The sequence below is a fragment of the Prosopis cineraria genome, unplaced genomic scaffold (assembly GCF_029017545.1).
Source record: "Prosopis cineraria cultivar Desert tree isolate PC_DT_omini unplaced genomic scaffold, ASM2901754v1 PC2, whole genome shotgun sequence".
Lineage (NCBI taxonomy): Eukaryota > Viridiplantae > Streptophyta > Magnoliopsida > Fabales > Fabaceae > Prosopis > Prosopis cineraria.
This window is the reverse complement of record NW_026555333.1, coordinates 20,916,929-20,943,108: the sequence shown is the minus strand read 5'-3', so window position 1 is coordinate 20,943,108 and position 26,180 is coordinate 20,916,929. Positions and strand designations below refer to the sequence as shown.

The window sequence follows — 26,180 nt, the reverse complement described above, 5'->3', positions numbered from 1 at the left end:
ATAATATTAGCTTTCTAGTGATATGATTATTTGTAGGATAGAGTAAATATTTTGATTAGGATTTTTCTATAGGATAGTTAATCTGATGATATGATGGATTAAAAATATAGGTTAAAATTCTTAGGGATATAGTAAATATTATAGAATATTTTCTTAAGGTTGAAACTCATGTTTAAGAATTTTTGAGTTAAAATCTAGATCTATATGGTTGAATTTATGTGGAATCTGAGATGTAGGGATAAATCTATGATTATTAAATATTTATTTAAGTATGAATAGGTATTTTTGAGGTTATAGAAAGGTGATTTGAGGCTTCAGGATAATTCTAAAATTTTTAATTTATTTTTAGATGAATTTTTAGAATGTAGAAGGATGAAATTGCGATACTAGAAGTGAATTGAGGATAAAAAAAAAATAGTTCATTAGGGTACGAGAATTTTAGAAAAGAATTTGGGAAGTTAAATAAGGCATAAATCTTAAATTAGTGTTAATATGGACTATAGATTTAAGACTTTCTAACTCTTTAAATTAGAGTTATTTATTTTAACGTAAAATTAATATATAGTATTGTGAAATAATTATGTAGATTATATTGACAAAGATAGTGGTGAAAAAGGAGTTGTGAAGGGGAACTTGTTATTCAAGACACAAGGTAACCATTATTAATGTGTTGTGATGAGTGTGTTTGTGAATGGTTATGTGTTGTTTTGTTGTTTGGAAAAATTATGAATTATTGAAAATAAATACTGTATATACTTGTTTGAAATTATTGCCAAGTGGGTTAAAAATTTATTTTTGTTTATCATGATGAGATATTATTGTTCGGATATATTCCTGTTTGGATATTTGAATGATGCATGACTTGTCAGGGTATTTTAATGTATGGTGTTAATGGGAATTTCTGTTCGGTTAATTATTACCACGTGGTAAGCCCTCATTGGACCCAATGAGTGGCGTGTCGCTTGGTCCAACTCACCTTTGGCCGGGTGATTTGGCGTCCGAGCATGGTGAAAGGAGGATATAAGGTGCAGTCATGCAATTAAATACTTGTTCAGTTTGTTTGAAAATATTGTTCGGTTAAATGTTTTGTGTGCCCACTTAGCAATCGCATGATTAGTTACATCCGCATGCATCATTACATATTAATTTTTGGTTACTGAGACTTTTAAGTCTCATTCCCCGTGGTTAATATTTTTACAGGAGCGAATCCGGCCGAGAAAGCACCAGAGGTGTAATTATGGTGTATGAGACACCATCTTTTACGTTGCCTCTTATTTTGGATTATACAATGTATCTTGTGCCAACTTAGGACATATCTTGTCTATGGAGCATGTAAACTCTAATCCTTTTTATTAAATGCATTTATATGTCCAAGAGGATTATGTCTGTCCCTTTTGATTCATGACCTAATTTAAATAACATGCTATGAGGATCATGTCTGTCCCTCATAGTTCTGATTGCTTTTTGAGATATTTTAAGACCTGTGGTATATTGTCTTGGATGTATCATGGTAGAAATTTTTCTACCATGATAAGGGTATGATAAGGGTTCAATGAAAAAAAAATGATTTCTTGAATTAATAACTTGCGAAAAATCGGTTTGTAAATTTGAGGGTGTTACATATTGGTATCAGAGCATATAGTCGGTTGGCAATATACATTGTTATGGTGCTTCTCATTGTATGGCCATGATATAGCTAGGCTAATTTTATTATTTATATCTTGTATCCTTTAGGAGGGGAGAGAAAATGCCTGTTACTCGTGGTAACTCAGGATTCCAACATGAGCACCTGCCACCGCCACTGCCAAATGAGGAGCCTGACTTGGCGGAATTAAGAATGCTTGTAAAAAACATTAACAGACAAGGTTCAAGGATACGAACAAGAGTTGACGGAGCTAAAGAGGCAAAAGGTAACTGAAAATGGAGATAGGGCTCATGTTGAGAGTCATGTGGGGGAAGGCAGTTCCTCACATCCTGCCACTCTGAGAGATCATGAGTCTAGAAGGAAAGAAATTAGGCAGGAGGAACAGAGAGCCCCACCGACCATTACTGATGTGTGGGAAACTGTTAGGAAGTTTAACCCTCCTACGTTTGATGGTAACCTTAAACCATCCGTGGTAGAGGAATGGGTGAAGAGACTCGAATCCATCTTTCGAGTAGTCACATGCACCAGCAATCAAAAAGTACAAGTAGCATTAGTGCTCCTAGTGAAAGGAGCAAGAGATTGGTGGGAGACAGCAGGGCCCAGGGATGATTCTACACTCACCTGGGAGGAATTCAAGGAAAAATTATTCAGGCATTACTTTCCATCAGAGTTAAGGTCTGAGAAGGAAGCGGAATTCCATGCCTTTAAGCAAGGGAACCTCGATGAGGACACATTCATTGCTAAGTTTCAGGAGTTATCTAGATACTCCACGTACCTGCAGTATAGGGATGATTCCGAATGGAAGGCTAAGCGCTTATTGGAGAAGGCTAGACCAGAATTGAGGGAACAATTGGCTCATCTAGATATCCGAGATTATGATGAAATGTGCATAAAACTACAAGTAGTAGCTCGCAGTAAGAAGGAGGTTGAGAGAGAGAAGAGGGGTTATTCATATAGTAGACCCCCAACCTACCTCGACCCACCGGAGGCATTATGAAGAAAAACCATCAGGGTTCGAGTAGCTCATGGAACCAAGGAAGGCAGAAGGGTCCATTTCAAAGGGGCCAAGGACAGAGGAGCTATCATAGTAGTTATTACGGGTCACAGAGGAGCCCAACAGTATCTACCCCTGCCCCGAGTACAGCGAGCTCTCAACAGTGCACTAAATGCGGGCGTCGTCATTTCGGACAGTGCTGGATCTGTTACATTTGTGGGAAACCCGGTCACATTGCAAAGTTTTGTGGGGACAACCAGGGCTCAAATATGAAGAACCCTTCCCAACATCCTACTGTCTCTGGTCGTGTGTTTGCTCTTACTCAGGACACCATGAACTCCCCAGATGCCATTAGAGGTAACATCAAAATCCTTCATCATGATATTGTTGCACTATTTGATTCGGGTGCTACACACTCTTTTATTTCTGAAACTTGTGTAAAGAACCTTGATTTGCCTGTGTGTATTTTACCTTTTGATATGAATGTGTCTACTCCTGCGGGAGAATCTGTGAGGACCGCTAAGGCATGCCTTAACCTAGTAGTCGAGTTTAAAAATAGGAAAACAACTATGGACTTAATTATCCTACCACTGAGAGGTATGGATGTAATTGTGGGAATGAATTGGATGGCTGCAAATGGTGCTATCCTAGATTGTAGAGAGAGGAGTGTGTCTTTATCTTCTTTGTCGGTGACCCCAGTCGAGACTCAAGATCATGTTTTCTTGTCGGCGGCGCAAGTTGATAGATGTATGAAGAAGGGTTGCCAGGCCTACATGGTTTTCTTCTCTATCCAAGCTGAGATTGATGAAGGCGTGAAGAATATCCCAATTGTCAAAGAATTTGCGGATGTATTTCCAGACGAAGTCTCCGGTTTACCCCCAAAGCGCGAGGTAGAGTTCTCAATTGAATTGGTACCCGGTACAGGGCCAATTTCTAAGGCTCCTTATCGGATGTCCCCTTCAGAGTTAGCGGAACTGAAAAAGCAAATCGAAGAGCTACTTGAGAAGGGTTTCATCAGACCGAGTGTTTCACCTTGGGGATCTCCAGTCCTTTTTGTAAAGAAGAAGGACGGAAGCCTCCGATTGTGCATTGATTATAGACAATTGAACAAAGTAACCATCAAGAACAAATATCCACTTCCGAGAATCGATGATTTGCTGGATCAGCTTGTGGGATCCGCAGTTTTCTCAAAGATTGACTTAAGGTCAGGGTACCACCAATTGAGAGTGAGAGCAGAGGATATACCTAAGACAGCATTTCGGACGAGATATGGGCATTATGAATTCATGGTGATGCCGTTTGGACTTACGAATGCTCCTGCGGTATTCATGGATTACATGAATAGGATCTTTCGACCCTATTTAGATAAGTTTGTAGTAGTGTTTATTGATGACATTCTTATTTATTCAAAGGATGAGGAGGCTCATGGTGAACATTTAAGAATCGTCTTGCAAGTTTTGAGGGAACATAAGCTTTATGCCAAATTAAGCAAGTGTGAATTTTGGCTCCAAGAAGTAAAGTTTTTGGGCCATGTTGTGTCCAGAGATGGAGTTGCGGTGGATCCTAGCAAGATTGATGCAGTGATGAAGTGGGAACAGCCAAAATCTGTTACAGAGATACGAAGCTTTTTAGGTCTAGCAGGTTATTATCGTCGCTTTATTAAGGGATTTTCGCAAATTGCGATGCCCTTAACTAAGCTAACTAAGAAGGATGCCCCATTTATTTGGACTGACAAATGTGAAGCTGCTTTCCAAGAATTGAAAAAGAGGTTAACCACTACTCCAGTATTGACTATTCCTGACCCTGTGGTGCCGTACACTCTGTACACTGATGCTTCTTTAAAGGGTTTAGGATGTGTTTTGATGCAAAATGACCGAGTGGTTGCCTATTCCTCCAGACAGTTGAGACCACACGAGGAAAATTACCCTACTCATGATTTGGAGTTAGCTGCAGTTGTGTTTGCTCTAAGATATGGAGACACTACTTGTATGGATCTAAGTTTCAAATCTTCAGTGACCATAAGAGCCTGAAGTATTTATTTGATCAAAAAGAGCTTAATATGAGGCAGCGACGATGGATGGAATTTCTAAAGGATTATGACTTTGAATTACATTACCATCCGGGTAAGGCTAACGTGGTAGCTGATGCCTTAAGTAGAAAGACTATTCATGCTGCACATTTGATGGTTCATGAATATCATTTATGGAACAGTTTTCATGATGTTCCAGTAGATGTGATTGAACATCAAATGGCCGCACTCCAGGTAGCAGACTTTGAGAGCAAATTCTGGGAAGATCTCAGAGTCTCACAGCAAAGTGATGACTACTTAAGGAATATAAGGAAGGAGATAGTGGTAGGTAAGGCCCCAAATTTTACCATCTCTGAGGACACAGTGATGAAGTATAAAGGTAGAGTTTGTGTACCTAATGATCCAAGATTGAGGAATATCCTTTTAGAAGAAGCTCATAGGAGCAAATATACAATTCATCCCGGTATAACTAAAATGTACCATGATTTGAAGCGAGGTTGGTGGTGGCCAGGAATGAAGAAAGATGTAACTGAATTTGTTTCTAGATGTTTAACGTGTCAGAAGATAAAGATAGAACATCAGAAGCCAGCTGGAACACTGCAACCGTTAGATATTCCAAAGTGGAAATGGGATGATATTTCTATGGATTTCATCACTGGACTGCCAAGAACACCCTCGAGTAAGGATGCTATTTGGGTGATAGTAGACCGACTCACCAAATCAGCTCACTTTTTGGCGATCAAGTTTACCTCTACATTAGAGAAATTTGCTGAGATATACATTAAGGAGATAGTTAGACTTCATGGTATACCCTCTAGAATTGTGTCAGATCGTGACCCAAGGTTCACTTCAAACTTTTGGGGTGCGCTACAGAAGGCTATGGGTACCAGACTGAGTTTTAGCACCGCATACCACCCCCAAACAGATGGACAAACAGAGAGGACGATCCAGACTTTGGAGGACATGTTGAGAGCTTGTGCCATTGAACTACCAGGTAGTTGGGATAATCATTTGCCATTAGCTGAATTTGCTTATAATAACAGCTATCATTCTAGTATTGGGATGGCGCCTTATGAGGCCTTGTATGGAAGGAAGTGTAGATCGCCTTTATGTTGGACAGAATTAAGTGAGAGGAGTATCATTGGTCCAGAAATTGTAGAGCAAACCACCCAGAAGATTGCAATGATTAAGCAAAAATTGCTAACCGCTCAGAGCCGACAGAAGAGCTATGCTGATAAGAGGAGACGGCCGTTAGAGTTTGAAGTAGGAGATCATGTATTTTTGAAGGTTTCTCCAGTGACAGGCATTGGTAGATCCATTAAGGCAAAGAAATTGACACCTAGATTTATGGGCCCGTATGAGATCTTGGAGCGAATTGGATCTACTGCATATAGAGTTGCATTACCTCCACAGATTGCAGGTATCCATAATGTGTTCCACGTATCACAGTTGAAGAAGTACAACCCGGATCCCTCCCATGTTATTGAACCTGAAGAAGTAGAATTGAGGGAGAATTTGACCTTTAGATCCGAACCGGAGCGAATTGAGGACTTTAAGGACAAACAACTACGCAATAAGACCATCCGACTCGTGAAGGTGATTTGGAAGGGTGGAGCCCTAGGTGATGCTACTTGGGAGACCGAGGAGAGTATGAGGCGAGATTATCCACATTTATTTGCTTAGGTACATAGTTTCTAAGCTTATCTATTAAATTTTGAGGACAAAATTTCTAAAAGGAGGGGAGAATTGTAACATCCTGATTTTTATATAATAAAGAAATTGTGGAATTTAGGTTTTGAGGAAAAAAATGATAATAATAGGAATTTATATTATTTGAGGTTATTTAGAAATAATATTATGATTAGGTATTTAATTATGAATTTAAAAATTTAAATTTAAAACCACATAAGCAATATTTAGTTAAGATATAATACATAAATAATTTTTTTATGTGTGTGTTAAAAAAAAAAGAGAAGGTAGAAGGAACAAAAAAAGGGGGGGTGGAAGGTTGTTGTTTCTAAGTCCCACATTGGTTAGATGAGGGAAGAGAAGAGGTGCCTTCATGTATAAAAAGGAGGGGGTGTGTGCATTAGGAAGCATGAGAGGCTAAGATGCAATTTAGAGAAAATTGCAACTTTGGGCCCAAAGGTTTGAATAATTAAATTCAAACCTATAGTTTTTTTTTAATATAATTTTGGGACTCACAATCCCATTTTTATATTATTTTTCTCTCTTCCTCTCACGTTGCTCGGCGTTTTCTCGCAAGGGGGGATTATTTTCTTTTTCTTCAGGTATGTTCTAACTTTCCTGTTTAGATTAGCATTTAAAAATTTATTTAATTACAAAATTAATTTTATAGTTATTTTCTAAATAATATTAGCTTTCTAGTGATATGATTATTTTGTAGGATAGAGTAAATATTTTGATTAGGATTTTTCTATAGGATAGTTAATCTGATGATATGATGGATTAAAAATATAGGTTAAAATTCTTAGGGATATAGTAAATATTATAGAATATTTTCTTAAGGTTGAAACTCATGTTTAAGAATTTTTGAGTTAAAATCTAGATCTATATGGTTGAATTTATGTGGAATCTGAGATGTAGGGATAAATCTATGATTATTAAATATTTATTTAAGTATGAATAGGTATTTTTGAGGTTATAGAAAGGTGATTTGAGGCTTCAGGATAATTCTAAAATTTTTAATTTATTTTTAGATGAATTTTTAGAATGTAGAAGGATGAAATTGCGATACTAGAAGTGAATTGAGGATAAAAAAAAATAGTTCATTAGGGTACGAGAATTTTAGAAAAGAATTTGGGAAGTTAAATAAGGCATAAATCTTAAATTAGTGTTAATATGGACTATAGATTTAAGACTTTCTAACTCTTTAAATTAGAGTTATTTATTTTAATGTAAAATTAATATATAGTATTGTGAAATAATTATGTAGATTATATTGACAAAGATAGTGGTGAAAAAGGAGTTGTGAAGGGGAACTTGTTATTCAAGACACAAGGTAACCATTATTAATGTGTTGTGATGAGTGTGTTTGTGAATGGTTATGTGTTGTTTTGTTGTTTGGAAAAATTATGAATTATTGAAAATAAATACTGTATATACTTGTTTGAAATTATTGCCAAGTGGGTTAAAAATTTATTTTTGTTTATCATGATGAGATATTATTGTTCGGATATATTCCTGTTTGGATATTTGAATGATGCATGACTTGTCAGGGTATTTTAATGTATGGTGTTAATGGGAATTTCTGTTCGGTTAATTATTACCACGTGGTAAGCCCTCATTGGACCCAATGAGTGGCGTGTCGCTTGGTCCAACTCACCTTTGGCCGGGTGATTTGGCGTCCGAGCATGGTGAAAGGAGGATATAAGGTGCAGTCATGCAATTAAATACTTGTTCAGTTTGTTTGAAAATATTGTTCGGTTAAATGTTTTGTGTGCCCACTTAGCAATCGCATGATTAGTTACATCCGCATGCATCATTACATATTAATTTTTGGTTACTGAGACTTTTAAGTCTCATTCCCCGTGGTTAATATTTTTACAGGAGCGAATCCGGCCGAGAAAGCACCAGAGGTGTAATTATGGTGTATGAGACACCATCTTTTACGTTGCCTCTTATTTTGGATTATACAATGTATCTTGTGCCAACTTAGGATATATCTTGTCTATGGAGCATGTAAACTCTAATCCTTTTTATTAAATGCATTTATATGTCCAAGAGGATTATGTCTGTCCCTTTTGATTCATGACCTAATTTAAATAACATGCTATGAGGATCATGTCTGTCCCTCATAGTTCTGATTGCTTTTTGAGATATTTTAAGACCTGTGGTATATTGTCTTGGATGTATCATGGTAGAAATTTTTCTACCATGATAAGGGTATGATAAGGGTTCAATGAAAAAAAAAATGATTTCTTGAATTAATAACTTGCGAAAAATCAGTTTGTAAATTTGAGGGTGTTACACAACACAATTAAATATCATAAGTTACATTAATAGCGGAGTATAGCAAAATGATAATACAATTAACTGTCATTTTGTCATGTTGATTTAATTATCAATGAATCTTGTAATATTTAATCGTATTAAAATGAGCTTAATTAATTGTATTCTCCCTTAACATTACTATGGAATGTAAAACTAAAAAGGTCATTAAATCTCAATTTTTATAGTCTAACAAGTTAAATCAGAGTTCAAACTAATAATGTGATAATTAAATAATAATTACATAAAAATATTATATATATTATAAGAAATAAATCTACAATTTGTCTTGATAATAAAATAACAAGACATGATCTTAAATCAACAATATGAAAAATCATAATTTTATAATTTGTCAAATATAAATATATCTTGATTAATTCAAAGATAAGTAAGCTCAAAAATATCTACATTTACATTTATAAATATCAATATTTTTCTGAATAAAATAGTTTCAAATTATATCATATTACATGCAAAGGATTCAAAAATAAAGTTAACTTTTAATCACGGTCTAACTTTTAAACTTTCTAATTTTCTTAAAATTTTAAAGCCTTTTTTATGCTATATTTAGACCTGTCTGATTTTTCAAAATTTCTTAGAACCATTTCAATTTTTGGTTCAAAAAACTCAACTCTGAGCAACTCAACTCAACCATGAACAAAAAGTCTCAAGATTTGTTGGGACAGGTATTGGGATTGAAGTGAATAGTGACTAATATCAGAGAAAACCAAACTCCACATTGAACTTAGAGATTATTCTATCAACAGAACCTCGGACAAAATTAATGGCTTTCAAGCAGTTTTAAATAAAAGCCGCAAATAAAGCCAACAACAATGCAAATGCATCCCATCCCACTGATCTCCCTATTATCCATTGAATTTATTCTCATTCTTTAACATCTCTCTAAATCTTCACATCTTTTTCATGGCACAAGCCCCAAAACAAAAATCAAAAATCAAAAATCAAGAACCTAATGTCTGCCAGAACGATCATGAGCATCTTCATGTTCAGCTTCATCAGATAGACTGTCCTGTGGTCTCTCTGAGAATGCTTCTCCATCGTACTCTGCACCATCAGAATCTTCTTCACTCCACCTTTTCTTCATGATTTTTGGGACCAGCCTAGCTACCTCTTTCGTCTCCAACATTTCTTCTTCGTTGTTTATTCGTTCAAACCGAACAGCGCTTACCTTTCTGGCATTTCCTGCTAGTACCTACGCCAGAAAAACAAACAATAAACTTGCATGTATTCCACACAGGTCACAGGAGAACAACGTAGAATATAGAGATGATGGTAAATCCAGATATATGGTGAAGAAGCTATGAAATTATCTTATCATAGTCCAAAGGATGCTAATGGGTCAGGACAAGACACGTTTTTCAAGGTCCACCACTGTCATATTCTTCAATATTTTGTCTCAAGCTGCTGCAAAACTCTGCAGAGATATCCCCCCTTCATTTTTTTTCTCTCTTTCACTCCAGTATCTTAGGTCTTTGATCTAGACTAATCTGGTTAGCAACTTGCAGACAACTCTTTAGAGAGCCTCCCACCAAAAATTTAATCACTGTTGCATACTAAGGACTTGAACTTGAGATTTTTGGTTAAGCTGGATTAACCCCTAAGCCAATTAATCCAAGTGGCTGGTGGTCCCCCTTAATATTTGAACGTACAAGTTCTTATCACCCCATACCCATCTGGAATCTTCCCCACCCGACTATATAAGATAACTTCTATCTTCTAATAAAACGTGATTCAAATCAATATATCAATATTGGATCAAGAAATTCATATACAACTCAATAATTTATATACCCTTGTTCTTTTTATAACTGCATATTTAACTTTGAAATCTTTAAGAAGTTCAAATTTGCAAGCAAACTTACAAATTATCCAGTAAGTATTTAAATCAAACACTTTTCATAAAAAATTTCCCAAAAGACTTCAAATAGTGTTGGGTACAGGCATGCTCACAATCCTATTAGAGGTATTGGGGAGTTTGACTCTAGATATATCTGAGGATTTCAGTAAGACTATATAGGCTGGATGCTTTAATAGTGTAATGGCATGTTGGGGTTGACTTGCATTGCTAAGCAGTAAATGTTGGGACATATATATTGTAACTGAATACCTTTCCAGATGTATTATACAAAATTTAAGGAACAAGTTGTACTGTTCAATGCTTCTAAATAATGTGTCTCACTCATGCCATGTATTTTATTATAAATTTTGACTTGAGAATCAGCTGAAACTTGAGAGCAAGAACTTGGGCATTTTCCCCTTTCAACTATTTGCTAAAGAACGTTTGGTATAATAAACTTATATGTAATTAAATTTTCCTCTTCAACATTTAAAAATGATACATTGAATACCCTACCATTAAAAAAGTTATTTTTGGTCATTAGTCTGACCGAAAAATTGCAAAAAAAAAAACCTAAAAATTACACAAAATGACCCATAAAATTATAAATAACTTATAAAAATTAATATTGATTAAATCCCTAAAATGATGGTTGATCAAAATCATATTTTACCATTTTATGTGGGTAAGAAATAACATTTGTATTTTTTAATTTATATGGAATTTAGGGGATTTAATTGATATTAATTTTCCTATAAGATACTTATGTGTAATTTTATAGGTCATTTTGTGTAATTTTTTATATCATTTTCTGCAATTTTGAAGTTTCAAAATCATATTTTACCATTTTATGTGGGTAAGAAATAACATTTGTATTTTTTAATTTATATGGAATTTAGGGGATTTAATTGATATTAATTTTCCTATAAGATACTTATGTGTAATTTTATAGGTCATTTTGTGTAATTTTTTATATCATTTTCTGCAATTTTGAAGTTACCTACAGTCAAAGTTAACTTTTTCAGCGCTAGGGTGTTCAATTAACCATTTTCAAATATTGAAGGAAAAAATTGTACCACATGGAAGTTTAGAATACCAGATAATTTTGAGCAAATAATTGATGAGCAAAAATGCACTTTAACTGTTAATCTATTGTTGCAGGTGTATTTCCATTGTACTCATTATGTGCACCCTCGCCTGGCTCCTTAATCTTTCCTTTTCTTACCCTCTCTAACTTTTCAGAAGGCATGGGAAACACATATGATTTCCAGAATTCCAGAAAATAAAAAAAATAATTACCTCAAGTTTAAAAACCTGATACTTCTCCTTTGCATCCTGGTTATCACCGTTAGACTCATCATTTTCATCTTCATCTTCCCTTTCAAGAACCACCTTGACGCACTCACCTGTCCTTGGGATGTAGCCAAATGCTTCACATACAAAGCCTGAAACTGTCTCATATTGATGACCCTGTATAAGGAAAGTCAGCCCAAGTAAGCATTATGAGACCAGTATTTCATTACAAACCTGCTTGAATAGGCTCTACAACTTGAGGAAAAATCTCAGACTAAGATGGCTATTCTATGGGTTGATTCATAACTACTCATGATAAATGGCTCTATGTTGTACATCCTGGTATAGAAACATGGAAAATTGCATTAACTAAAGCCTAATGCAAGGGTTATTACACCAGACTACACTTACAAACACTGCCACTTTATTCGTAAGACATTTATAAAAGTTGCACATATAATAAAATAGTGAACCTCTGGCATCTTGATGTTCAAATCTTCAGAGAGCTGATCGATTGATGTATTTGCATCTACATCAAATATACCCTCAGCTCGCATGACAATGTACCCAGTTTTTTTCTGTATCTCCTCCTGTTGAATCACCAAAGAAGAAAAGGTAATTTATATACCGATGTGCAAATCATTATACTGAGAAATAAATTAAAAAGTTGACAATTGGAATCAATTATTAAGGTACAAAAAAAAAAAAATGAGCCACATAAAACAGCTAAACCCAAACCCTAACAATATCCTAGAGCTACCAGAGACAAATTAAGGTAAGACAAACTTTAGATTTTGTTATTTCTGATGGGCAGAACTTGAATGAGAAATAATGCAGAAAAGGCATTTTGACACGTATATAAAATTAAACAAAATCATGCTACAATATCAAATCAGTGGTGCCATTTACAACCTTCAAAGAGCGTGATTTTATTGTATATATGCTCATAAAAAAAGGTATAGAAATGCATTATTTTCATGTGGAATTATAAGAACTTAAAATCAAACCGAGCTACATCTCATCAGGAGACATTATTACTTCATAAACTTCCTCTCACTATTTTCAAAGAATAAAAAAATTTTAACTGCGTTCAACATAAAGGGCTTTAATTCGGTCACCACTGGTGCGGTGCCACACAAAATAGACTAGCTTATGTCTAAACAGAGAGAAGACAATAAAAACTAATGAATGAAGGAAGTTTTCAGGTAATGTTCAGGAAATAATAGTAATTATCAAAACAATCCTGCTCCTAGTGTTGGTTGAAAATAAACATGAGAGTAAAAGCTAGACAAAAGCATTGGTAATGAGCTTTACCTTTGAGTCATTTTCATCAAAGATTTCACCAACAATTTCCTCAACAGCATCTTCCAGAGTTACAATCTATCAAATTGAAGCTGAAATCAGATATTTAGGTTCCAAGCATATCAGCTTGCTTCATGTTAAAACTTATGGGCAAATTATATAAAATAGACTTCAGAAGTAGTGTTTAGCAAAAATCTAACTAACTACACCCACCCAACAACCTTCCCTCTGAATTAAAATATATAAGAAATGTTTACTTCACTCAATAGAAAACTGAAAATAGAAAATTGGCTATTAGTTATAAAACTAGGAGAGATAAGGGCAAGAAATTGACGCAATAGCTATTTAGTAAATCAGAATATTATAGCCTTACAGATTTCTAGTTCTAAAGAAGGTTAAAAAAAATTAGATAATTTGCAAATATTTGTGCAAAAACTCATTGTGGTTAATCAAAATCGTGAAGCTGATTTTGTGACCTCTAATTCCAAATTAATACAAGAAAAGAAATAAAATAATTAGAGTATAGAAAAATAAATGAAGGAAAAAAAAACAGGACAGAATGATTCAACTACTACCTATCATAAGCTTCCTTTTAATACAAAGCTAATTAGCATGATATATTTTCAATGAATCAAACATTTTACATCATATTTTAATGTTTGATGTCAGACACCGATCTATTTTAGTTGGCTTTAACAAGGTGTGTACACACACCCATAGTTCCACCATACTCATAGAAAGACAAAAGAAGAAGCAAAAATCCAGAGATAGCATCTTTTAATTTCTACCCTATCACAGGCTACCTTTAATTTGCAAAACTAATTAGCATGGTATATTTTCAATGAATCAAACATTTTACATCATATTCCAATGGTTAATGTCAAAAAAGTTTGTCAATTTTAGTTTGCTTTAAGGAGGTGTTTACGTACTCCCACAGTTCCACCATACTCATTAAGCACAACAGCCATGTGAACTTTTCGGATTCGGAACTCTCTGAGAAGATTCCAAACAGACATTGAATCTGCAAAACCAATTATAAGAATTTATTCATCCAACAATGTACACTAAACATGAATATGTGCATTTTTTCTTAACCAACCAAGTTGAACAAGCAAGCACAATAAGAATAGTCATTAAGAATGCAGACAATGCTTGAATATAAGCCATACTGCTTACTTTCCTTCCCTCGATGCCAGCTATTAAGTAATTTGCGGGAGTCAAAGAAAGTGAACGATTATCAAGAGAAAATGATGTCTTGCAAAATAATGATAGAAAATATGGTCCATATTCAGAGACAAGCATCTTAGAATCACGTTTAAGCCCCCAAATCTATCCCAAACATGAAATGAGATGCCTGGACTAGCACATGGTCAACAGGGCAAGCAGTAATTGCAATGAAATCAGTGAATGCGAAAAGAACACTTCACTCCACCTCCAATATAGATAAATAAAATACTAAATAAATACGCAATTTAATAAAGTAGCAATGATTCTTTCATCCATTCCAGCCCAGTCCATCTGACACATTTGTTCACAGTTAATAAATCGCATTTTGCCCTTTCACAATGATATTTTTTATCAATTATTGCAGCAGATGATCTCAACCTTAGTTTTCCTTCTTCTTTCTTGAGTTTTGGATAATTATACTTCATTCTTGGAGAACAGTGACATTAGGTTGTGCACCAGCTAGCACTCTACTCTAACTTTCTTGGTCACCAGCAAATTCAAGACATCACAATTTACAAATTCATTCTCCTGGACTCCTCACCCAAATGGTTGTTTGAACAACCAGCGTCTGGCATCATATATGAATAACTTAAGACTCTTCTTTTCTGAGCTTGATGGGAAAGAACATCTCACTAACCTTTCAAGCTATAGTTGTCCAAGGCTGATTAAAGGCAATAGATATAGAATGCTCATGGACCAAAGCTTATAGTTTTTATCTACTAGAAAAAAGCATGAATGGTCAAAAATAGGAGGCAGATTTGGAGAGGTCAGAAGCTGACTATTCCTACTTGTTTTGATGCGTTCATGCCTAAACTTTGAAGTGAAATACCAGCAACCAGCCAGAAAGTAATCACATGGACATGACTCGATCACACAAGGTTGTGAAAGAAATTAGTTACCAGGAACAAAATAGGCAGGCTTGTGGGCCATATCTCCAACGGTGGTACTTTCTAGTAGCTCACCCTTCAAAATCAAAGAGATTACAATTCTGCAAACTATGAGATTGGGTATAGAATTAATAGCCAAAGCACTTATAACAAGTACAAGAGATAACAGGAGTTAAATCTCGCAACCTTTTGAACATAATCTAGGAGATCCATTGCATATGCAATACCCATTATATTATCAACACGTTGCTCAAAAACAGGCACCCTAGAAAAGATATCATGACCCAGTTAGCAAACTTTTTTTTTTTTAAAAAAGTTGCATTATAAACTCAAAGGATCTTGACAAACCTTGAGTATTGATGAGTGACCCACAAATCGTGGAAATCTACAAGGCTTGCACTTGCATCGATTGCAACAACATCAACAAGAGGTGTCATGACTTCTCTAACATGCGTGTCTTTTATCTCCAGCACATTTTCGATCATATCCTACAAAAAAGAATTTTCTCCATCATTCATACTTACCAGAAAACTGAAGATATGTGACTGATGAAAGTAATTTTTCCATGCACATCTGTTCAAGTAGGCTTTCTCATCAATCCATGTTTTTACATATCCTCTCTCTAAATCCTTTTTCATTACATAATAAAATTATTAAAAAATCTACAACAGCATTAAAAAAGAGGGGTTTCCTTTACAGACAACCAATAATTGTTCATGTTTTCAAGATAAACATTCCATATTTCTCCAAAAACAGAAGACTTCGTATTTTCCATTTAACAGATTTTTATCATGTTATGTGCAAGAAACAGAATGTTTTCTAATTTAGCACATTAAAAAAAAAAAACCTTTTTCAACAATAGAAGATAAAGATTGGAATAGATCATGCATAAAAAAATGGGAAGTTTTCCACACCCAATGTATCACACATAATAAGCTTCTTACCCTTATTATGCAACATAGTACATATGATGGAATACTCATTTTACTTATATATGTATATATATATTATCAACGCATGTAACCGAACCCATCCAATGGGATAAGACTTGCTGTTGTTGTATATTAGCAAGGCCATAGCAATGACAACTAAACAGGAAGAATACCACTGGGATCCCAATACGGCAGGTAGAACCAATGTCAGAGTAACAGCTGGTGAAAATATGTTCAAAAAATATATCAGCTTAACGAAAATAAAGCAGTTGCTTAGATGATAGATGATGTCACCCAGTTCTGTAGTAAACATCAATGGTTCTACCAAATACCAACGGTCTTCTAAAACCAGTCCTTCTTTGAAACTTCTGGAAAATTAAATCGCTCCATTCAATTATCACTTTCTGATGCAATCGCAAATACATTACAGTTATTTTAATACAATAAATTCTATATATATAATAGTCTATTGTAAGTTAACAAACATTTCAGATTTTAATTTCATAGCAATGAGATATTCCTGGGGTGACGAAACCAGGATTAGTATGCTAATGAAACCATTAATAGAGTTCTCAAATCATTAGTAAATAACCCAATATACAGATGGGGGAGAAAGGAACCATATAAATCACTCTGAAAGTAAATTCCTATATCAATGAATGTCAGCATTGATATTAAGGATCCCCAAATATACTAATTTTCTTCACTTTATTTGAATAGAACACTAATATTTAATACCTGTTCTTCCTCCTCTATTGCCCCACTCAACTCTGCACCTCTTAACATCAATTTCAGCTCATCTTCAGTTACATAGGGTTCACTGGTACAGTAAACATTGACAATAATAGTTCAATACTAGCAATAAGCATGTATCAAGTATCATACCAACCACCAAATGGAAAAAGAATAGCACAGGCACTCTTTAACTTTACGTTACGTGAGAAGTGATTTTAGAGCGTAAAATGTGTTAAACAAACATTGTCCTTTGAAACAAGAGTTGGGAAATACATTAATGATTATTTACTCCCAAATCAACTCAACAATATATTAAAAATCTTCAATATGCACGGGAAATTTTCTCATCTACTGTTCACCAATTTAAAAGTCCAAAGTGGCACCAATAATCTAGTGCATATAAATTCCTTAAATTATTACTTTAACAACTACATCTCTTCAATACCACCATTTGCTGCTTCCTGATAACTTTTAGGTACTGTAAGTTACCCTAAACTGAACTGTAGAAAATTGACAGAAATCGCAACGATGAAAACACAGAAATTATTGCAGTGATGAAAGAACTAAAATATTGTACATAAAATTATTATGCACCAAAAACTTGGATAAACTGTTAGAAAAATATATACAACACAAGAAGAAATAACAATCCCCGGCTATCTTTACGGCAGACCTTCTTCCTTTTAAGCCAAGCAATTTCAGCATCCCCATTGAAAGATAAGTAACAATTCTTCCTGCTGGATACAATACCAGGGAAAGCCAAGCCACTGGCCTGACCTACGGGCATTTAGAGCCAAAATTTGTTAGAAAATGAAGTCAAATCAGGAATGAAATGTAGGTACAATTGACAATTTGAAATGATAAATTTATGTCTACCGTGCATTATTCCAGTATCAAAACAATATATATATATATATATTTAAGAAGAAAATATAACTTACCACAAACCTGGCCACCTCAGTTGGATTATGAACAGCTATACTCTTTGGAGTGATTTCTGTGAGCAGCAAAATGGCAACCTAAAATGAAATAAGGAGAAAAGACAGAACTAAGATATTTATGCAAAAACAAAAGAACTTACAAGAGGAAACTTAGCGTCAAAATCACCTTGTACTCAACATATAATTTTTCTTCAAAGACTAGTTTACGACCAGAAGTCACAAACAGCCAGATAGTGAAGCATGCATCAAATTTCAGAGGATAAACAACCACAAAGCTGAAATGACATTTTTCTTAAAATTATGCAGCGTGCATTTTTAGTGATTCAAAACCAAAAAGTTTCTTGCTAACATCTTTTAGAATAACTTTCTTTTCATGCCAATGAATTCTATCCAGGTAACAACAATGGAATTAGGGAAGGGAAAGAGAGAAAAGAAAGTGATCATATGATAGTATAAGATTCAGTCCATCATGGGGTTAATGGAATGATCCTGGCAACCAAAGAGCTCAGCTTGAGAAGAGGAAATCCTGAAGAATTTGTCTCTCTAAATTAGAAGCCATGCTTTATTAGTTGAGGTAAATATGGTAGCATTTACGGAGAGAAGCAATGATCATGTAGTACATCCAGGTCAAGACGTCCTTAAGTCCAAATGAAGCGCTAACGTGGTATTCTGTCACTTTTGTGATCAATCTAATGCAATCAGACAGTTAGGTAAAAAATAATAATAAAATTTAAGAAAACACTCAGAAATATTTTATAATAATTATTTAAAGAAAATTAATAAACATAAATTTAAAATATGCAAGGCTGATTAAGATAATAAAGGGGATAACCTGCATCTATAAATTTTTTTGTAAGTGTACCTTTAGGTATTGTTTGGGATTTTTCTTTTTTTTTTTTAATGGAATGAAATAGAGTGGGATGGCTAAAAATTTTATACCATTTGTTTGGGAGTATTTTTTAAAAGGAAATGGAATGGCTTGGGATGGCCTTCCGAGCCATCCTTAGTTATCCTAACTCCTAAGCCCATTTTCTCTAAGCCCCCAATGTGGGTTGAAGATGAAACGGCCTAATATAAATAATATTATTGTAAAATTATCCTCATCCTTGTCGGCCCCTCTCACTATATCACTCCCTTTCACCCTAATATTGCAAAATATAAATATATCTAATTCAAATATATTAATTTTAAGTAATTATTAAATAAAATCATTCATTTCTCTGATAAAAGTTCCAAACAATGGCATGTTCTATTTTGTTCCTCTCCATCCCACTCCACCCCATTGCATTCCATTAATGACCGTTCCTTTTCGTTCCATCACATACTCTCAAGCACACCCTTGAGGAGGTTTATAATTGTACAAATTAAGACTTCATCTAATTACTTAAATTCAGATCTTGATACGTAAGTTAGGTAAAGCTGAAATGCTGTATTTATTGTCAAAAAAAAAATCAGGAATTCACAAGTTTATATAAAAGCAGTCAATTATATACATTGATAAATAAAATGCTTCAAAGCAAATTAACAATTTAACAGCCTAGTGGGCCTGGAAATTTGAGAGTCAAATTCAATAGCCTAGACTATTTAACAATGTTTTTATATGCAGGAAGAAGAGAACTAGATTTCTCAAATTTTCAAGTGCTCAAAATTGAATGTAACAGAACATACAGTCATCACTCCTGTTGCAGCACTAACACCAGCTTCACCAAAAATAGCAGTTGCAGCTTCTGTGACCAGGGCTGTTGCTCCAATATTGACTACACTGGGTACATAAAAGTAGAGACAAATAAGAAAGACATTAAATTAGAGTAGAAGTAATGGAACATCACTGACTAGAATTGGTGCAAGAGGATTACGTTGTGCCAATAAGTATAGTTGTAAGGAACCGAGTAACATCACTTCGGAGTAGTCTAAAGACACCATTTTCAGACTCCTTTTCAGCAAGCTCGCGAACCTTTGTACAAATTATCATCAACAATGATGAGACTTCTAGACTTTAACCAGCTAACTATTAACTAAGTAAATAAATGTTAAGGCAAAGCCCAAGTGCACAAAATTACAGCCACATTGAGAACATAAATTCCAAACAGAAAAGGAGGTCTATTACTTGATCCTTAAACCAGTAGAATTATTCAACTGAAATAACATAAAAGTGAATTACAAAATCAAGAGCTTAACTGGAATCAGAGAAGTAATTGATAAACTTGCGGTCCAACCAATAATCCAGTCAAAATATGTTCTCTAGTGAAATTCCTATTAGCATTCGTACCAAATGGCTGGCGTCTAATTGACCAAGATTGACTGTCCTCTTTTTACCTAAAGGCAAAACATCAGACAGCCATATGTGTGTTTGCAAGCTTATCTCAATTGCTCACTACGTTCACCTCCAAATGTCAACACTGACTTTATTAAGTATGTCTATATAAGTTGGATGATGTTTTAATATCAAACATAGTCACTAATCCCAACTTATGACCAATTAGCATATGGTAAGGGCTGTAATAGATACCTTCCAAGGCCAAAGTGTCGTAATTGAAGTCTCTGCCATGGAGAAAAATGCCGAAAGACCCAAAAGAACAACTAGTATCAAACCTTGCTCTTTAAACATCCGAAGAACTTGTAACACTTTAGGCCATGCATTCCTGAGCAACAATATGCTCTGTCCAAAAACTCCATATCCTGCGTTTACTACACCTTCAATTGCAAAGACTCGTTGACATCCAACTGCCAACATGCCACAAACCGTTGCAGCCAGAATTATGCCCCTCTTCACTAATTCCAGAATAAACTTTGTATTTACATTTGAAACAGAATTGCTCCCACCCAAATAGTCATTACTTCCACACAAACATCTCAAGCGAGCTCTGCCACGTAACTTGTCATTTTTCCCATATCTGGAAGCAGAAAAACTTCTAGAAGCGAATGGACCAACACAATTTGACACGACGGGAAATGGGTAACTACTGACTGTCGCCAAAACTTTCATCGGCACTCTTTTTGGCCGATTCTCACAGGCAGTGTAAATTAATTTGGAGCCGGAAATGAAGACTGGCTGACTAAGAACCCAAGATTGGAATGTCATCTCCAGAAAAAAAAAATGATGAATACCACAAATAGAAAAACAACCAAAACCCAAATTCCTTATAATGCAAAAGACAAAATGAATTAATCAATGGAGGTTCTTTTATTGCTTAGCAACTGATATTACAAAAACGTAAAAACAGTGGTCATGTTATGCAACCAAAAACAAAAAAACAAGAAAACATATATACAGGGAAGTTTAAATTATTGGGCTGTTGAGTTTTTCAAGACTCAGGAGTGGAACTTCGAAATTGGGACTTGAAAAAACTAGGGTTTTATTTCAGAAGGAAGTAGCGAAAATGAGTAGGGAAGAGAATGGATTACGGAGATTTTAAATGTGAGAACGAAGGCGAGAGAGAAGAGATGAAAGCGAATGATTGATTAGTAGATAATCGCATTTTGATTTCTTGGCCATAATGATGTTCGTTGCGGAATCGAAGCCGAAATTGGAATGCAGTCACCGTTGAACCCTGCTGGTGTTGAGTGATGATGCACAATTCGGCTGCGCAAGTGGGAAGGGAATCAATTTTTTATTGCGTAAAAAATAATGTTTTTAAAACCGGACCGGATATTGAACCGGAGAGGACAGCGGTCCGTGATTCGCATGGTTCAATCGGGTTGGACCAATGGTCGAACCGGTAACGTCATAATTAAATTTAAAAATTATATATCTATAAAATAATATAAACAAAACATCAAATAATTAAAATATTAAGATAAATAGTCAACTTCAACTTCAACATATGACAAAATAACAACTAACAAGACAATACAACACAACACACCAACAATTTAAACAAGCATAACATCATATTTATCTATTCATGACTTATCAAAGATTGGTGGATCCTGATTAAGCCAAGCATGAGTTTCTCGTAAATCATCATAATTATAAGTTTCAACATCTTGGGCAAAAGATCTCAAATCAAGTCCTTCTATGATTGAACATCCACCCCCAGACGGAACCTCATTGCCTCCTCCTTCATTATTACCTTTATTAAATAATGTAACAAATCAAATATTAAAATTAATAAGTAACACATATTATAAGAAAAAAATAACATGACTAAATAGTAAATACTAAAAAATTTCAAAGATCAAACCTTCATCTTGATTGATAGAAACTTGTGGAATTATTGTATCATCATAAAGCATAGCTTCTTCTATCTCATCATAATTAAAGGTGGGAGAATCTTCATCTTCCATGATCCAATACTCAATGTCACCAATACTTTCATAATCAATAGGATCAAAAGATCTTTTCTTGTTATAAACTCTAAAACACATAACCAAAGTATTAAAATTTTAGAAGTTAACTTATAATTAAACTCATGTTAAACAAAGTTTAGCTATAATTAAATGATATACCTATTTCTCAAACGAAGGTTGTAATGAATAAACACAAGATCATTTAACCTTTTATGCTCCAACCTATTTCTTTTTTTAAAGTGTATTCTTTCAAAAACACTCCAATTTCTTTCACAACCAGATGAAGATGAAGTTTGGCTTGAGAGTCTCATTGCCAATTTTTTAACATTTGGTGCACTATCACCAAACATTTTCCACCATTCATCTGCAAAATTTAGCATCAAAGATAAACACAAGTAAGAACTATAAAAACTAAAAACTATTAAAGTTAAATGAAAAAAGCATTAAAATTTACTTGGCCGCAATGAGTTTATAGATGAAATGGCCAAGGAACGACCGAAGCTGTCAACTCTATCTTGATACAACAAACTTTCTTGCACAAACTTGGTTTTGTTAGAAGTGATTGTCTTATCCAAAACATCAAGAAATCCAGCTATAACCTCTGGCTTTTTAGAAAAGCTCTGCTTATCATAAAAAAACACAGGATTTAGGAAATAAGCTGCTGCATGAAGCTTCTGACGAAGTTGAGAATCCCACCTTTTCTTGATAATCCTTGTGTAAGGCTTATACAAGGGCTTTTTATTCATTAATATATTCTTGATAGTTTTTCTTGCCCTATACATGCCATCATATACATACCCAAGTGAAGGCCTCTCATCAGCATCAACAATCCTCAACAATCGAATAAGTGGTGAAACAATTTGGACCACAATTTTACAATCATTCCAAAATTGATTGTCTAGCACTATTAAAGTCACATCCTTTGCCTTTTCTCCTTTTGAGTATCTAGAATCTAAAAATACTTTGCTAGTTACCAAGGCTTGCAAATCATGTTTATGCTCATGAATACTTTTCAATGCAATAAAAGTAGTAGCAAATCGTGTCACCCCAGGGCGAATAATTTCAGTCCAACCTTCTCTTTTTCTCAACCAAGCAAACAAAAAGGCATGATTATAAACAAACTTTGTCACCATAGATGCACGTGTTGCCAAGCCAATCACAATATCCATTTTACCGATATCTCCTAAAATCAAGTTCAAATAATGTGCAGCACAAGGAGACCAAAAAATAGAAGGAAATTTATCACATAATAACTGCCCAGCAGCTTTATAATTAGCTGCATTATCAATTACCAAGTGCACAACATTTGTGACTCCAACAAAGTCAACCATTTCAGTGAATAAGTTGCACAAATTTTGGGCATCCTTGACTATGTCCGATGCATCAACAGATTTAATAAAAACAATTCCCCTAGGAGAATAGACAAGAAAGTTAATCAATTGCCTATTTGCTTGATCTTGCCAACCATCGGCCATGATTGTACAACCAATATCATCCCAAAAGTTTCTAAAACTATCAACCATTAATTGAACTTCCTTTTTAGTATCAAGCAATAATTTAGTTCTCATGGCATGATAACTTGGCCCTTTATAACCAGGGCCAATAGCTGTAAACGCATCAATCATAGGTTGAAAGAATGCTGAATTGACAACATTCAATGGGATACAACAATCATACATCCACTTAGCAAAAGCCATGTCTGCCCTACGTATAGGTTCTTTACCTGCAAGCGCACTTCGTATCCCTGGCTGTGCTCCTGGGGTTGTTCTTGGTGCAAAATATTTGTCAATAGGAGCCTTTCTTTTTCCAAGTTGCGTTTGACTTTGTGATTGAATTTCCTTGAGGGTTTGAGATTGAGGAGTAGAAATTTCTTTTGAATTTCCATCATGACTTTCTAATGGTGTGACATTAGGGCCATATGGATTGTCCTCTTCATAACTATCTTGCCTTTTACCTTTATTCTCCCTAATCTCCTTTAAATTTTCTTCAAGTCGGTAGCGAACATCAGCAGGCACCTTTTTACAACTTATTGCATCCCCTTTCTTTCCAGCAAGATGTTGTTTCATTCTATGAATCCCTCCACCAGCAAATTCTTTTGCACAGTACAAACATTTTAGGCGAATTTTGCCATCTGGGAGCTTGACTTCAGCACAATGCTCCCATGTAGGATCTGTCTTTGATCTAACAGATTGTGTTGATGCAGTAGTTGAAGCATTTTCAGATGTCATTTTCTACAAGGCAAAATTTAGATTTGTCATTAAAAGACCTAATCAATTCAGTAAAGTCACAACTCTGGAAAAAATAAAAAATTCAGTGAAGTCACAGTGGGAAGCTTGAAATCGAAGCTCAAAGAAAATGTGTCTGTGGCTCTGTGCTGACTGCTGAGTATATTCCCACTGCATTAGGGAATTGCATGCGGACAGATGTTAGCTTAATAAAACATGCTGCTTTAACAAATTAGCAACAAGAGATGCTATTTAAATAACAATGAAATTTCACCATAATCAATTGGAGAAGTAAGAAGCAAACAACAACATAACTCAATCCAGTTTCAATCCAAGTTACTCCCGGTTTTCCAATTGATAACAGCAAGGGTCAAGAATTATATAGAAACCAAGAGAAAATGAAATGGGGGGTCTTTAATTTTTTTTAAGAAGCCGAAGTAACTAAGAGAAAGATTATAAGCGAAGAATAATTCAATTCACTTAGACCACATGTAAATCGAAGTTGAAGAAGAAAACAGCTTTCATTACCCATGGCAAAACATCCCGTGAGAGCCCAAAAAATAGCGGATAAAATCAATTTCGATACAAAACGAAATCTTCCAACTCTTTCAATCTCTTCAGCTTCCATAATACTGGAAATTCCTGTTAAATCTCTTTCAATCCTTAAGAAGTCAATGCACACACAGACACACTCACAAAACCGCAAATAATCAAAAATGGAGAAACAAAATAAACAGATAAAAATTAAAGAAAAGTACTCAGCAGTCAGCACAGAAACCTCAATCAAATCCCAAATCAGAAATTTACCAGATGCGCCGACCGTGAGTCCGTGACTTCACAGTTCGCAGCTCTGAATTGAAATCGTGAAACCAAGAACTGAAACAACAAGCCAAACCAGATGCGGCAATTGTGAAAGTGATCTGAAAGTCTAAACAAGAAGCCAGAAAATCGGTACCGAACTATGACTTTGTAGCTTAAAAAGACGAGAGATCTGAAACCGTGACTAACTTGTGAGCTGCAATCTAAGAGCTGAGCGTGCGTGTGGTGCCGGTATCCCTCTGTCTGCGACTTTGTGCTTTGTGGTTTGTTCTGCATTCTTTCTAAAATATATGGGGTAAAAAAAAATAGAACCGTCCGGCTTTTAAAAACCGGACCCAATTCGCGGCCCAACTCCGGTTCGCGGCCCAACTGACGATTTTGGCCGGCTCAACCCGGCTCAACCTCTCACACAGTTTTTCCCTTCTGGCCGAGCCGGAATGTGGACTGGCCGACGGTCGGACCGGTCCGACCATCCGGTCCGGTCCGGCTTTAAAATCATTGGTTTTGTCTATATATTTTTTTCTTTATCGCTATGAAACTAACCACGATTTGCATAGTAATTGTAAACAATGTTGTGAAATTTTAGAGCAATTGTTAAATAATGGTTCAAATATATTTTTACTCCCCTAAAGTTATATAAAACTTCATTTTAATTATTTAATTTTATAAAATATTTTTTTAATCTTTTAATCTAAACACTATTAGTTTCATAAATAAAAATTTTGTATACTAAACTATTAAATATTAAAAAAAATATTTTTAAATATTAACATATTTAGTTTAATTTTTTAAAATAATAAGAATTGATATAAAAAATAATCATTTAAAATTAACTGTGTTAGAGTAAAAAAACTAAAAAGATATTTTATAAAATTAAAAGATCTAAACGAAACCTTTGTGTCCGTTTGGATTTCAGTTGGGTATAATTGATTATGAAAATAATTGATTAAATATTTAATTTTAATCATAATTGATTATGTTATAATGCA

The 26,180-nt window shown here is 34.6% G+C and overlaps 3 protein-coding genes across 5 annotated transcripts; 1 reads left to right on the top strand and 2 right to left on the bottom strand.

Annotated features, from left to right (window-relative positions):
• Positions 1-2,623: 2,623 nt before the first annotated feature.
• Positions 2,624-8,435, top strand: LOC129304162 (uncharacterized). Of its 2 annotated transcripts, XM_054943850.1 has the most exons (3): positions 2,624-2,996; positions 7,625-7,690; positions 8,239-8,435. In XM_054943850.1, the coding sequence occupies exons 1-3, from the start codon at positions 2,639-2,641 to the stop codon at positions 8,271-8,273; spliced, it is 459 nt and encodes a 152-aa protein (XP_054799825.1). In that variant the 5' UTR covers positions 2,624-2,638; the 3' UTR covers positions 8,274-8,435. The 2 variants fall into 2 exon arrangements, with proteins under 2 accessions (XP_054799825.1, XP_054799826.1); XM_054943851.1 differs by lacking the exon at positions 7,625-7,690 and having other exon boundaries at positions 8,239-8,432.
• A 964-nt stretch (positions 8,436-9,399) lies between these two features.
• LOC129302164 (putative DUF21 domain-containing protein At3g13070, chloroplastic) lies at positions 9,400-21,456 on the bottom strand. 2 transcript variants are annotated; one of them, XM_054940843.1, is made up of 15 exons: positions 20,681-21,456; positions 20,367-20,581; positions 19,714-19,811; positions 19,526-19,619; positions 17,858-17,935; positions 17,590-17,693; positions 16,920-17,001; positions 15,598-15,737; positions 15,436-15,514; positions 15,262-15,325; positions 14,065-14,156; positions 13,148-13,213; positions 12,307-12,423; positions 11,840-12,010; positions 9,400-9,895 (listed from the first exon to the last, which is right to left on the bottom strand). In XM_054940843.1, the coding sequence occupies exons 1-15, from the start codon at positions 20,937-20,939 to the stop codon at positions 9,653-9,655; spliced, it is 1,902 nt and encodes a 633-aa protein (XP_054796818.1). In that variant the 5' UTR covers positions 20,940-21,456; the 3' UTR covers positions 9,400-9,652. The 2 variants fall into 2 exon arrangements, with proteins under 2 accessions (XP_054796818.1, XP_054796817.1); XM_054940842.1 differs by having other exon boundaries at positions 20,367-21,456.
• Positions 21,457-21,760: 304 nt separating this feature from the next.
• Positions 21,761-25,664, bottom strand: LOC129302636 (uncharacterized). The gene is made up of 7 exons (XM_054941548.1): positions 25,527-25,664; positions 25,180-25,292; positions 24,471-24,543; positions 22,602-24,378; positions 22,496-22,511; positions 22,042-22,214; positions 21,761-21,930 (listed from the first exon to the last, which is right to left on the bottom strand). Exons 1-7 carry the CDS (start codon positions 25,662-25,664, stop codon positions 21,761-21,763), a joined length of 2,460 nt encoding a protein of 819 aa, XP_054797523.1.
• Between the last annotated feature and the right edge of the window lie 516 nt (positions 25,665-26,180).

Coding starts and splice junctions, on each gene's coding strand:
- LOC129304162 (XM_054943850.1), top strand. CDS start 2,639: ATGAAGAAAAACCATCAGGGTTCGAGTAGCTCATGGAACCAAGGAAGG. Junction 2,997..7,624: donor CTCCCCAGATGCCATTAGAG/GTAACATCAAAA, acceptor ATAATTATGTAG/ATTATATTGACAAAGATAGT. Junction 7,691..8,238: donor CTTGTTATTCAAGACACAAG/GTAACCATTATT, acceptor ATATTTTTACAG/GAGCGAATCCGGCCGAGAAA.
- LOC129302164 (XM_054940842.1), bottom strand. CDS start 20,939: ATGACATTCCAATCTTGGGTTCTTAGTCAGCCAGTCTTCATTTCCGGC. Junction 17,002..17,589: donor CTTGGCTTAAAAGGAAGAAG/GTCTGCCGTAAA, acceptor TTACTGTACCAG/TGAACCCTATGTAACTGAAG. Junction 12,011..12,306: donor TGAACATCAAGATGCCAGAG/GTTCACTATTTT, acceptor TTCCTTATACAG/GGTCATCAATATGAGACAGT.
- LOC129302636 (XM_054941548.1), bottom strand. CDS start 25,664: ATGGTCGGACCGGTCCGACCGTCGGCCAGTCCACATTCCGGCTCGGCC. Junction 25,293..25,526: donor GGAGTTGGGCCGCGAATTGG/GTCCGGTTTTTA, acceptor TTAGACTTTCAG/ATCACTTTCACAATTGCCGC. Junction 24,544..25,179: donor ACTCACGGTCGGCGCATCTG/GTAAATTTCTGA, acceptor TCCCTAATGCAG/TGGGAATATACTCAGCAGTC.